The 12374-nt window shown below is 49.4% G+C and overlaps 3 protein-coding genes across 3 annotated transcripts; all 3 read right to left on the bottom strand.

Annotated features, from left to right (window-relative positions):
- Positions 1-474: 474 nt before the first annotated feature.
- On the bottom strand, positions 475-5459 carry NUU61_008279 (uncharacterized protein; the record flags this gene model as incomplete). Its single annotated transcript, XM_056658804.1, has 9 exons — positions 475-1426; positions 1481-2083; positions 2142-2293; positions 2345-2920; positions 2976-3664; positions 3718-3899; positions 3965-4973; positions 5038-5178; positions 5231-5459. 9 exons carry the CDS (start codon positions 5457-5459, stop codon positions 475-477), a joined length of 4533 nt encoding a protein of 1510 aa, XP_056509097.1.
- A 391-nt stretch (positions 5460-5850) lies between these two features.
- On the bottom strand, positions 5851-7478 carry NUU61_008278 (putative UDP-galactose transporter; the record flags this gene model as incomplete). Its single annotated transcript, XM_056658803.1, has 4 exons — positions 5851-6171; positions 6256-7230; positions 7302-7331; positions 7410-7478. The coding sequence occupies 4 exons, from the start codon at positions 7476-7478 to the stop codon at positions 5851-5853; spliced, it is 1395 nt and encodes a 464-aa protein (XP_056509096.1).
- Positions 7479-8532: 1054 nt separating this feature from the next.
- NUU61_008277 (uncharacterized protein) lies at positions 8533-9672 on the bottom strand (the record flags this gene model as incomplete). The annotated part of the gene is made up of 3 exons (XM_056658802.1): positions 8533-9034; positions 9090-9244; positions 9412-9672. 3 exons carry the CDS (start codon positions 9670-9672, stop codon positions 8533-8535), a joined length of 918 nt encoding a protein of 305 aa, XP_056509095.1.
- Positions 9673-12374: the final 2702 nt, after the last annotated feature.

The raw sequence follows: 12374 nt of genomic DNA, 5'->3' as shown, positions 1-12374 counted from the left end.
ATGTAACATCCGTCGTCGGAGATCATCGTATCAAGCTGGGATGACACGGACAGGACATAGAGACGAATGATGGGCATTGTTCTGAAGAAACAAAGTACTTGTGATAGTCAAAAGTACAAGAAAAAAAGAACAAGGGAAGAAATATAAGTAGATATATTTGAGACGTAAGTGCTCAGTCAGACACTGTCTTGAAGATGGTGCTAATATATATAATAGAATTCAGAACTACGGGATTGGGATTATTGTTTTTATTTCGAGTCGGACTGGGACCTCTGACAAGCTTGAAATGGCTTTATTATGAATATTGTAGCAATTATTATAATAAGCATAATAATTATGCACCGTACCACAACGCAGTCCCACATATCAAGTAACCCAATGGAAGCATAGTAATACTCCAGCCCTAAGAAGAGGTTGGTGTCCGCATCAGCCGGAAATTGATCCCTACAAAATATCCATAAACATCCCCATCGACTAGAAAAAGTTAATAATATCTTTGAATTCATCAAGCAATAGCGGGTCGATATCATTCCATTCCACAGGAATGCCATTCACTGCGATTTTGTCGGCGGTATTCACCGACATTGGTTCTGAATCTGAGGAATCATGTCGGAATTGAAGTGCGAGGCGGGATAGGGTTCTTCGTTTTCGAGTGATACTATCGTTAATATCATCCTGAGAGCTCGACTTTCGCTTGGGTTGCTGGATCACATTTGCATCGACAGAGAGTAAAGGTGCAGACTCGCTGGGGTTTAAAGGCCCCACAAGACTCGGTTCTTGCGCATTTCCGGAGTCTGAAGGGCTATCATCCCAGATCTCAATGATCTCGCAATCCTTCGAAGGCTGGAATATCTCAGTTTGCTTCTCCAAGGGGGTCACAAGCGTCGATTTGGGTCCGGTGATATCAATTGAACAGGGCTGCTGGTGCTCAGCATTGGCCGTTCCATCGGTGACCCGGGTACTGAATCTCTCCATCGGGTCAAGGGCTCTCACGACCGGTGAATCGGGTCGTGCAAAACTGGACCCAGCCTCTGCTAGCAACCGCGACGGGGAAGGCAAGTCTTCAAGCCCGTCATCGCTATAGTCACTAGACAGTATCCTCAAAGGACTCACAGATTGCTTGGTCTTTGCCGGTGATGCTATGAGTTTGTCGATACTTTTGGGAAACGCCTGAGTTTGGTGCGATGCTTTTTGCAACCTCGAGGTCTTTGTCTTCGATGCATCGCCAGCCCTAGTTTTCCCAGTCAAATGCTGTTTGGCAGCCCCACCATCCTTCTTAGGAGGGTCCGAAGATTCTTGTTTTGTCATGCTCGCTGGAAGCATCAATTGACTGAGGCCGGTGTTCTTTTGGCCTTGAGTGGCAACCCGTCTTTTGCTGGGTTTGGGCGGCTTTTCTAGGCCCTCTCGGCAACAGAAATGCTTGCAGCTGTCAGGATGGTTAGCAGAGCTATGGATGTATGGTTTCAAGTACTCCACAAACCTCGTCTTGTCTCTGCATTTGTGATTGCAGGCCCACCGCCCATTCGGAAGTCGGATCGGTTCGTACTCTTCGCCATCTTGCTGTCCCATATCTGTGATCCATTCGTCTTCGTGGGTATGCGACTTGCATTTTACCCGCCGCAGTGGACTGGGGGTGCTGTTGTCAATGGAGATCCAGTCTGTATCTTGGACCTGGGATGTCTTCTCCGATGGATTGGTTCCAGCGCTTGTGCGCTGGTCTGCAGCCAGGAAGTCATCTAACTGCAGGTCATCGCCATCAAAGTCGTCCTTGTCCTCGTGGGCCTTGGGCTTGCCTCCAGATTTGTCCTGGTTGCGTGGCCGAGACATGTTCATTCGCGGTCCATTGAGGGAGTCAACATCGTTGTCGCCATCTCTCTTCGGCGGGAAAAGATGTGAAGGTATTCCAGGTCTGATCTCAGCCTGTCTCCAAGTCCCGGCTATACCACTGTTAGCGCCAAATACGGGTACCGGGAGGGAAGACATACCGATATCATCGCACATGACATGGCACACGATGTACTGATCTGCACTCTTCAATTCCGCAATGAGAACCACTTCCAACCCGTCCTGGAGCTTGCTCGCGCTTGGGAGATGTCAGAGATGTCAGCAATTAAAAAAAAAGTGAGTCAAGGGTCTGTCACCTTATGCGCCGGAAATCAACCATTCGCCCGTCCGATATTTCGGTCAAACAGCACACATATATCGGTCGCCGCTGGAAGACAGTTGGGAGTCTGTCGTTCATAAATGCTATCTCCGCCTTGAAGCGAATATTCACAGCGCCAGCTCTGATATCCTATTCCAATGAATTAGCCAGGGACTTCAACTTTCCAAGTTAACTACCAACCCTCCCCATCATTTTCACAACCACCCGCAACTTGGGGAAGTCCTTCAGTCGAGCAAGTAACTTAGCCCCGAAAGGCGGGTTTTTGCTGAGAATGACTTCAATCCTGTGAGCCTCAGTGCCCTCGAGAACTTCGATGCTTGTGATGCCAGCGGCAGCCAGTTTCCGGACAGCAACAATGCCCACTTGGTCAATCTGTTTCATCTGAAGGGGGGACTGGTCCCAAACCTTTGCACCGAAACTTCGGGCCAGTTCCAAGGCATTGCGGATGGCAATTGAGTCCTCCCGTGCGATGAGACAGTCGACCACGCATCGAATGAGCCGCTTTACGTGCGAGAGCACAATGCTTTTGTCTTGCTGGAACTGGAACTTGTGCTTTTGAAGTGACTCGGCGTCGGGGAATTCAATTGCGCCTAGCTCGGACTGCAAGAGTAGCGAGATCTTATGTGCTGGAAGGGCTATATCGACCTTGACCGAATACCTTATTCCAGGGTTGCGGTTGATCTCTCGGTAAAGCGATTTTTCGCCTGCCTTGAGACGAACTTCGCGGAACTCCTCCGCTTGCGAAATGACATCAAGCTGCGCCTTGTTAGTTCAGATCCCCAGTAAATAGGACAGCGGAGAAATAACTCACAATTTGAGAAAGCGTGGCTTGATGTCTTAGCGAAAGCAGGGTTTTCATAGTCTCGAACCGAACATAGTACCGGGCCATGGTATCACCGAACGGGGTGGACCGAAGGCCCTCAGTACTAACCAAGCCGTACTCCTGCAGAAGAGTGATATCCTTCTCACAGATGTGGCGGAGCATCTCTTCCTCATCATCCTGATTTGCACTTTCTTTGAGCTTGTAATGCGTCGGGTTTCGTCGTAGCCTCACAAACAAAAACGTCCCGGCAAGCCACTTCACAGCCGAATCCACGTCCGTCACATGGCCCAGTCCAATCTCAGCGTTCAAGTGATCGATCAGATGCAAGTGCAGGCAACTTTCAAGGCTCTCTGAGCCTGATACCAGCCTCTCGTAATGCGAGACTCGCTCTTTGCGAGTCAGTATCACTGCCGTAGCGCTGCCGTCAAATTGGGGACGGCCTGCGCGACCGAGCATCTGCATAATCTCGAGATCGGAATATTCCTTGCAACCGCCTTCTTGCCAACCGACGGTGTTTTTGATGATCACGAAGTGACAGGGCAGGTTTATACCCACCGCAAGCGTTGACGTACAACATATCACGTTGATGTGACCGCCCAGGAAGCCTGTCTCGATGGCATGGCGGTCCGCGGGACTAAGCCCGGCATGGTGGAATGCTACACCGGCGGCAATTGTGGCTATTATAATTAGTACTTCGCTTCTGGGCTCCCTTATGACACACAAAACGTACTTTTGAGGTCCTCGTTGTGCGTTTCTATGCGCTTATTCGGCCCCTTCCACAGTCTAGCCGGAGGATTGGTCATCGTCCACAGACGAGCGAGCTCTTTGGCGGTTGTTGCAGACGAGTTCCGGGTACAGCAGAAGATCATAATCGGCTTCTGGGACGAATGCATGCCAATGACATCTGGAAGCCTTAAATTGAGACAATCAGCTAAATTGATACGCGATTTCAAATAAAAGTTTCTTAAAACACCTACTTGGAGCCACAAACTTTGTCAAAGGCAAATTCATTCAGCGTCGACTGATACCCATAGACAAACTTTCGCAACTTGACAGGCCGAAACTCCTCCCCAAAATGCTCCCGGTGAGCAGGAACATGTTGGTTCGTTGCGTCCTTGCCGAGCCAAGTTGCAATGTCTTCCGAGTTCGGGACCGTGGCACTCAAAGCCACGAAGCGGACATTCGACCCGATATTCTTCATTCGCGAAACAACTGCCTCGAGTGTGGCTCCACGGGTTTCTTTGAGGATGTGCACTTCGTCAATGAGGAACAGCTTTACCAACTGCATCAATCGCATATGATCCTTCCATTTGCGCGTCATGCTGTCCCATTTCTCTGGCGTGGTGATGATGATCTGGCTGTTTTGCACGCTGCGCAGCAGCGTATAGTCCGTGTCGCCGGTCAGCTCGGCACACTTGAGATCCAGCGCGGATAAGCGGGAATTCCAGTCTCGGAACCTTTCTGCGCAGAGGGACTTTGTCGGCGCTTGGTAGATGACCTTGAATCGCTCGTCTTTTAGAGTGTTGAGCAGCCGGCAGATGGCCAGCTCCATGATCACTGTCTTTCCGCTTCCTGTGGGTGCCGAGAGGACGATGTTATCGTTGGTATTGTAAACTGGCTGGAAGCATTTGGACTGGATTGCATTGAACAACGGAAAAGGGAATAGGGTTCGGTGAGTCTCGGGTAGGTCATTCACGGGGACAAGGACAATTCCGCGCACTGAGAGCGGGATCTTGTCAAAGGAAAACCCTTGACGTTGTCCGATCCCAGCTGATAGCTCGGCACTTGCGTGGGATGATGCGGGCTGTGGCGAGGATTGAATGGGTTCATACTGGTACGGATCTCGATTATTCTCAGGGCGACCTCGTCCAAGCCACGAGCCTTCTTTTCTTTGATGCAGCATCATCAATGGGCTCGCGGGGGAGGCCGGTCCCGTATCGGATGAGCTGGATGCGTGGCCTCGAAGGGGTGTGCTGTTGGCATTTGCTAATGTGTGTCAGAATCAACGTGTATCAGGGCTACAGCAACTGCCACTGCAGATCAAACCCACGGTGGAAGAATCGGGAGACTTGGCGTGCTGCATTTTGATGCTCAAGCGGGAAACTTGATTCTTGCAAAGGCGTGACCGTAGGAAACCCGAATTCTTGATGGGGGGCTTCCACCCTAGTACCCTGGCCTAGAAGCTCGAGATCTAAGAATGGGGTCAACTGCCGCCAGACTATCTAATATAACATGGGGCCCACCAAAGGCATCCAGCTGCGAATCTTCATCATGGACAGAGATGGGCCTTGTGGCAGATTCTCGGGGGAACGAGGTTGAATATTGTGGCTGCTGTGACCCTGCAACAAGTCTCTGGTCGATTACACCGGCCCGACAGCTTTGGGAAGATGTTGGTGATGCGAGGTCATTGCCGCGTCGCTGGGAAGGGGGTTTAAAGGGTCTAGGTTGAGAGAAGGGAGGCTTTCTTCGCATGATGAAAGAAACAAATTCTCTGATGGTCAGAATGATGCTCTTCTGTGGTGAGAGAGGGCCAGAGATGGGGTGGATGTGAGCGAGGCCATGTGACGGCACGTGGCTCCAGCACCAGGGCCTCCGTTGGCCCACGAGTGAAAAATGCCTCATTGCTTCGTGTGTATATATAGATATGCATACATAACAGAGAGCCCGGCGGGCTCTCAACATAGGGACATGCACAGCTTTGTCCAAGTGTTGTCCGAAACCATGGTCGAAGACAGAAAGGTCCAAAACAGAATTCTAGATAGTCTCGTGGATGATCAACCGCATCTATCCGTTCTATGATTCCCTAAAATTCGCGGGGCTTGAGGTCAAAAAGCGCGAATCGAAATCACACTAATTACCTCGGTCACGTATCTCGAGGATCCTTGTCGAAATAGCTGCTCGCACTTACTTGCCGGCTGGCGCTGGTTCGAGCGTGACCTGCGGCGGGGGAGGTGGGCCGGGATGTCGACACTCCATCCGACAAGAACGGTGTGGTTGGGAGTTGGATGGAAAAGTCGTTGGGCGTGACGGACGAGCCCTTTTCATCCACGCCACCATTCTTCTCGTAGCTATCGATACGAATAGGCGGGGGACGATTGCTAACCGCCTTTGTTGGAGACGGGCTGAAAATGGGGTTACCATAGTAGTGGGAAGCTACCAGGACTGCTGCAGAGCCCAGGAAGAACTGCAATGATGGGTTAGTCAGTGGATGTTTGGCAAGTCATAAAGGCAGAGGAATGATGGGATGGATATGGGAATTTCGACATACGCTGGCCGTGAATTCCAAGGCAAAAAACCACATGCTCCCGAGAATACACAGAGTGACACTGATGGTCGTCGCCAGAGTCTCCGTGTCTCGCTGTGCATAGGTAATGTAGAGCACGGAGAAGATTCCTCCCAGCGCTTGGAGGATGATAGTAGACCACACGGCCCAATTGTAGCCCTGGAAGAAGCCATTGTTGGCAATCTTGTCCCCGTCGCGGAACACAACACCGATGAACAGAGCCGGGAAAACAGAATAGATTGCCAATTGCACATTCCGCACCCACATAGAGATACTGGCAGTACTATCCTTGAGCACCTTCTCGAAATTGACCCCCGCCAGCCCTGAAGCAAAAGAAGCCCCGATGGCAGCGAGGAGGCCCACTGCAGTATGCAGGTGTGGTTCGGCCGTCTGCATGTCTTCCTCGATGCCCTCATATGTGGCAGAGCGCTTGTATAGATTACCCGCGGCTTCTTTAACGGCTTTCCACTCCTCAAGGGATCGTGGGAAATGATGATGGGCACTCTCGTCTGGCAACGTCATTTCCTCGGAGCTGGCGTCAGGGATCTGCACCAGTGCCACTCCCACCACCAAGAGCAGCAGCAGGCCCCACTTGTGGGGTGCAATACTCCGTTTCAGAAGCATCAGACCAAAGATCGCAGTGGTCAGGAACTTGAGCTGAAAGGTGACCTGGAAGGTTGCTGCCCGCAGGTTCGACACGGCAATGTATACCAGGGAATTAGACAAGACATCGAGCGCAGCAGGGACTGCCAGTTTCCAGCTGTCGCCCGAGAACACGACATTAGTCAATTGGAAGAAAAGTGAGGTGGCCGGCATCGACGGCGATGCAGATTTGGAGACATCGTAGAGTGCCATGGTGAGGGAGATGGCCAGCTTGACCACTTCATTCAGGAAAACCGCGGTCGAAGTCAGGTATCGTTTCCCACCGGCGGGCGGCATAACTCGAGAATAGTGGGATAACTATGCCATGGGAGCCGTGGTTAGCCAATTGAGCCCTATCGGCGTTCTCTCGGCGTGGTGGGATGTCTTACCAACACAAATGCAGCAGATTGTGCTGCCAGCTGTGACCAACAGAGCCAGACTGGTCAGCAATTGAGCCTAGCCGAGATTTCCACAGTATAAAAGAATTGTTTCCATACCAGAGTCCATGGGGCGTTTCTCGTCGCGACTCGCAGCCATGAAGACTGGCGTTGTGCGCGGTCCCCCATGATGAGGTTGTTTCAGCAGACAGTAGACAGTGGGGTGATCTGCAAAAGGAACACTCGAAGAATTGGCAGAGGGTGGAGTCCTGGAATGTCAGGGGAAGAAGGGGTAATTTGGAGCTGAACTGACCAGCCCTGCGGATAAGGGGGTTGTCAGATCGAAGGCTCCGACGTCACTTCAGACGATCGCCGTGGAGGCTGGGGACTACGCGTCGGCTAACTCCACAATGGGGGGCAAATTGAAGACGCTCGAACATTCGGTGAAAAGAACAGAAACAAGGTGAAGAGAATGAGTAGGGGGGAAAAGGAAAAAAAAAGGAAAGAAAAATCGCAAGTCCGGGGAAGGACACCACGGGGCGGTGTAATCACCTTGATTGCGGATGTAGATCTCCTGCCACGGACACACCCGAGAGAGCGTCCAGTTCACGTCCAAAGAAGCCCTCCTGCCAATCAAAGCAACTCTCATTATCCCAATTCGAAGCATCATGCAACTCCCACACCTCCGTCAGGGGGGCAAAGAGAGCACCTTATCATCAAATAGTTAAATTAGATCATTCAGGAATTCCCTTACGGATAGCCCTGGCTATCATTTTTCCTCTACCATTTCGTGTCCTGGCCACGACTATTCTATAAGCATACCGATGGGTCAGGAACTTGATAGTCCGGCAGAGACGTCACCTCTCTCGAAAGCTATACAATCACCTGGGCTGTCCTGCCACTGAGTGAATCTATTTATGGGGCTGCAAATCTGGATGATTAAAATCTTGATGCCTACTAAGAATAGATGGAATTTGGGAATCTCGAGAAAGTCCAAATGCTGGGGCTTTCAAAACCCGCCCTTTGCACATCTTCTCCCATACCTAGGTACATATGAAAGAAGGATTGATCGCAATTGAGGCTAGCCAGTCTCATTCATTCATGAATAATTGTCAGTACAAAAACAAAGCAAGATATTCAAAAATTCTTATGGAAAATAACAAAGAACAAGAAGAACAGCACCCTCATACATTTCATTCCTGGTAACCGAGTTGAGAGACCAACGTTGCTTTGCTCCGCGCGATCATATAGGTTGATCCACTGGAAATGTGTTCTGGTCGTCATAAGCTGGCGCTGCCACTGCTGGCATTTCACACTCCTCATAGCTTGGGGGTAAATTCGCATCTGCAACATCTCGGGCCAGGCCTTGCAACAATGCCGCTGCCACTCTTGCCGAAGGATACATCTCCACCACGGCCTGGAGATCATAAAGAGTCGGTCCACCTGTAGCAAAGTCTGCCCAATTGAGATTGATAGTTGGAAGCGAGGACTTGAGTGGCACGGTAGAGTAGTAGAACCCCATGCTACTTTTTCGGCCGTACGCAGTCTTGGGCATTCTCATGATGCTCCTGTCGTCCCACTGCAAGTTGTGACGAAATTTGGACAGCGGGCCGGTGGCTTTTAAGAAGTCGTTTTCCGCGAGCGGCCCGATATTCATTCCTTCTTTCCAACCGAGTTCCTTGGCCTTGGCGTAGTCGTTGCATGCTGCTTTGTACTTGGATTTTTGGGACTTGTCAAAGCCGTTTCTATCGATCGAATGGAATCAGCTGATGTTGAGAAATTGACAGGGGAGGGACATACACGTTTGAGCACGAGATCGAATAGAAGGAGGGGTCCAGCTGGTTATCATTGGGGAGGCCGATATTCCGACCTAATTCGTGTGCAAGCCGGCCCACGAGCGCACCGTACTCCCCGTCCAGCACGTCGCGCCCGATTTCCATGGTGTGTACCCCCCGCTGATGTAGCCCAGCGTGGTGAATACTTCTCTCCCCGGGATGTCGCTAAGAATGAGGGTATTTTTTCGGTCCGAGGGGCAATCAACCAAGTTCCATGAGGTTGGGATTTCGATCTTTTGCTGTTTCTTTTTCCTCAAGATATCTATAATCGATCGGCTCCTCAAAACTGGCGGATTTGTCCATAGGCCCGCCGCTTGTTTAATCGCTCCCTTTATTTGGGCCTCGTAGCCGGGGTTGGAGCCCTTCACACAGTAGGGAATCGGATTCACGGATCGATCGTCCTGCTTGACGGGCCAGGTAGCCACAACCGAGTGCTTGACAACTCCTGCTCGCCGCTCTAACGAGGATTCCTGTTCGACTGGCGCCACAGGAGAAGATTGTCCACATATGGACAGGAGGAGGACGGAGAGCAGCAGTTGGAACCGCATCGTGGAGGGTTGAGAGGGTTTGGCTGGCCTCTCAGCGTGAAAACACAAAAAGACAGAGAGTGGGAAAATGAGTTCAAAATCCCCCGAGGAATCAGAGGATGTCCTGGCTTTTTTCTGTCCTCTCTTATGATCCCTCTCGTGGGGGCAATTTCTATCCCTCCACCCCTCTACATACGACCGTGTTGGCCCCTGTGGAGCCCGCCCCCTATGTAAGAACTATCCGCATATCGTAAGGTGATTGCATAAGGACACCCGATCAAGTGAAGCACACGGCACTATGGAATATTCGTCTATGTACGTCCTCTCTGGGCTGATCTATGCCCGGGGACTTCCATCGCGAGAAAAACGGATTACCCCTGATCAAGATCCCAGGCATGGACTGAGATGATTCGAATGATGGCGTGCATGCAGTGTTGGAAGTGGATGTCTTGGGATACCCACAATCTGACAATTGGGGCCAGGGGTATTCCCATTTCCCGCCTAGTTCGTAATATTAGTAGAAGATTGGAGTGTAAAAGTGGAGTATCAGAGGACCATTAACATTGCATAGTACACTGGCCCCCAGTCAGAGTTTCGACTTTGGCCCCCTATAGTATATATATACATACATACAGTACGAGTGTACTGTAGATCAGTCGTGGGATGGGAGCATCATCGGTCATGAGTAACCCGCGCATAAGTTTACTGCGACCCATAATTGTGTTTTCGGCTAATTTTTGAGTCTTCTTTCGGTTTCTCTCTTGAGGTCCGTGAATTTTGATTTTATCATTGTGGGTATCCAGTGCTTCTATTGTATAGATTACCGATTGTTTCGCGTCGACTCGACTATTCGGCGTTTACGCGTAGGGACTGCCAGCATAGAAGGAAGATTCTTGATTGTCGAAATTCGTGTACAGAAACTATTTATAGACACTATTTATAGGTTCCACACAAAGTGTACATGCCATCTACCCGCCCCACATTTTTATCTTGTATTAAATACTGCCCGCCGAAAGATACTGTAGTAGCTTAGAATCACTCTCATATATACGCCCGCAAAGTGTAGATATCAATTTCGATCATTGCACAATAACAAAAGAAAGAAAAGAAAAGAAAAGAAAAAGAAGTGGGCAGCTAATTTGAGCTATTTTGACCGAGGGAAGAGGGACCAGTCGGTGCTAGACTGTGACAATAACTCTTTCGGGGAGTACTTCGTGCATGCCTCGATAGGTATGGTGGTCATATGGGCTCGTCATTTTTTATTCGCCTGCTTATCCCCATACCTCCATAGGTGGGTAGCGTCTATGAGTATCACTCAATAAGCGAGCCGACCATACGCTGCGACGATCAGGTCAAGCGACTCTTATATTACTATCTATAAGATAAGGCCGAATCGGCAAGGAAGGGTTGTCTGCCTGATCCCACCAAGCATCGAGTCTCTCGTTTGATCTCTTCCTTCCACTATTCAAATATCCATGGATAAATCGTACTAGAGGGCAATAGCTAGAAGAAAATAGCTAGCCACGTATTCCAATTCTAAACCTTCAAGTCCGGTTAGTGAATGATAGGAACAAGACAAGATCGATAGAATAGAAAAAGGTCGGCCTAGGACAACCACAACGCTAATGCGTGCTTTTTTCTATCTAATCTATCCAACTTGTATCTATCTGAGGCTCAATATCTGTCCCCAACTCTTTGAATATTACGCGAGCGTTCTCCCTGTCCCAGTTTAGCTGAAGGAATTAGGGGCGGTCCTAGCGCGGCCCCAAGTCCTTGTGCTTATATCACAGGTCCCTTTGATCTCCATTGTTATGGGCGAGTAGAAACGCTCTCTGTCTAACTCTGGTAAAAAGATCTAATTAAAGGGGCAGTATGAAATAGCCCGAAGCAAACCAGGGGTAACCCGACAATGATCCAACTATAATTAGGACACTATTCTCGGATGCAATTCTTCGTGAGGCTGGTGGCCCCTGATCTCGATATTCTTTGCTTTCTGGTTCCTTTGTCCTTTTCTTTGATCTGTCCTTGATCTTCTGGTTCATTGTTCTATTGTTAGATTGATCTCTACACTGGAACATGAAGTGCAAGGGTCTTGTCCTAACTCACGTTGGATTATCTCGATGCAGCCCTTCTTCAGAATTTTGATTTCCATGGTTTCATGGAATTCAGCAAACACTCTTTTCACATAAGGACTGATGTCGTCACTGGGTGTCTATTTTGGCTTATCTTCCCTTTTATAGTATGGCTATACAAGGGAAGAAATCCTTTGAAAAATGGATGGTTTGGAGTTTCACAACTATGTAGGTCCTATTGTGTATAAATCCAAAAGCAACTCAGTATTTCCTTCGATAGAAATGCTGTATATAATTTAAGATATTAGCAGTGCGCCATCTTGATCCTGGGCATCCTTTAACCTTTCTCGTTTAGAGTCCTTGCATTAGCGCCGAACACATAACCACATGTTTTTGTTTTAACTATTCGCGACCCTTCCCTTCTAGCAATCTTATCACTATTAGTAAATGAAATGGTTCAATCTATACCGAGATACACTCCTAAAAGAATATTAGAAAGTAGTTAAAGAACCGATAAACTGACGTAGAGAGCGAGTCGTGAAAGTTATCTTCAACACTTAAGGGATATAGCACCAATTCATGATTAGGCATTTGCATCTATTGATTAAGACTTGAGGACTTTTTACGGGCATCGCCCTACAACAGAGGCAG

The sequence above is a fragment of the Penicillium alfredii genome (genome assembly GCF_028826965.1).
Source record: "Penicillium alfredii strain IBT 34128 chromosome Unknown utg000010l_segment0_segment0, whole genome shotgun sequence".
Classification (NCBI taxonomy): domain Eukaryota; kingdom Fungi; phylum Ascomycota; class Eurotiomycetes; order Eurotiales; family Aspergillaceae; genus Penicillium; species Penicillium alfredii.
This window is presented reverse-complemented; position numbering and strand designations above follow the sequence as displayed.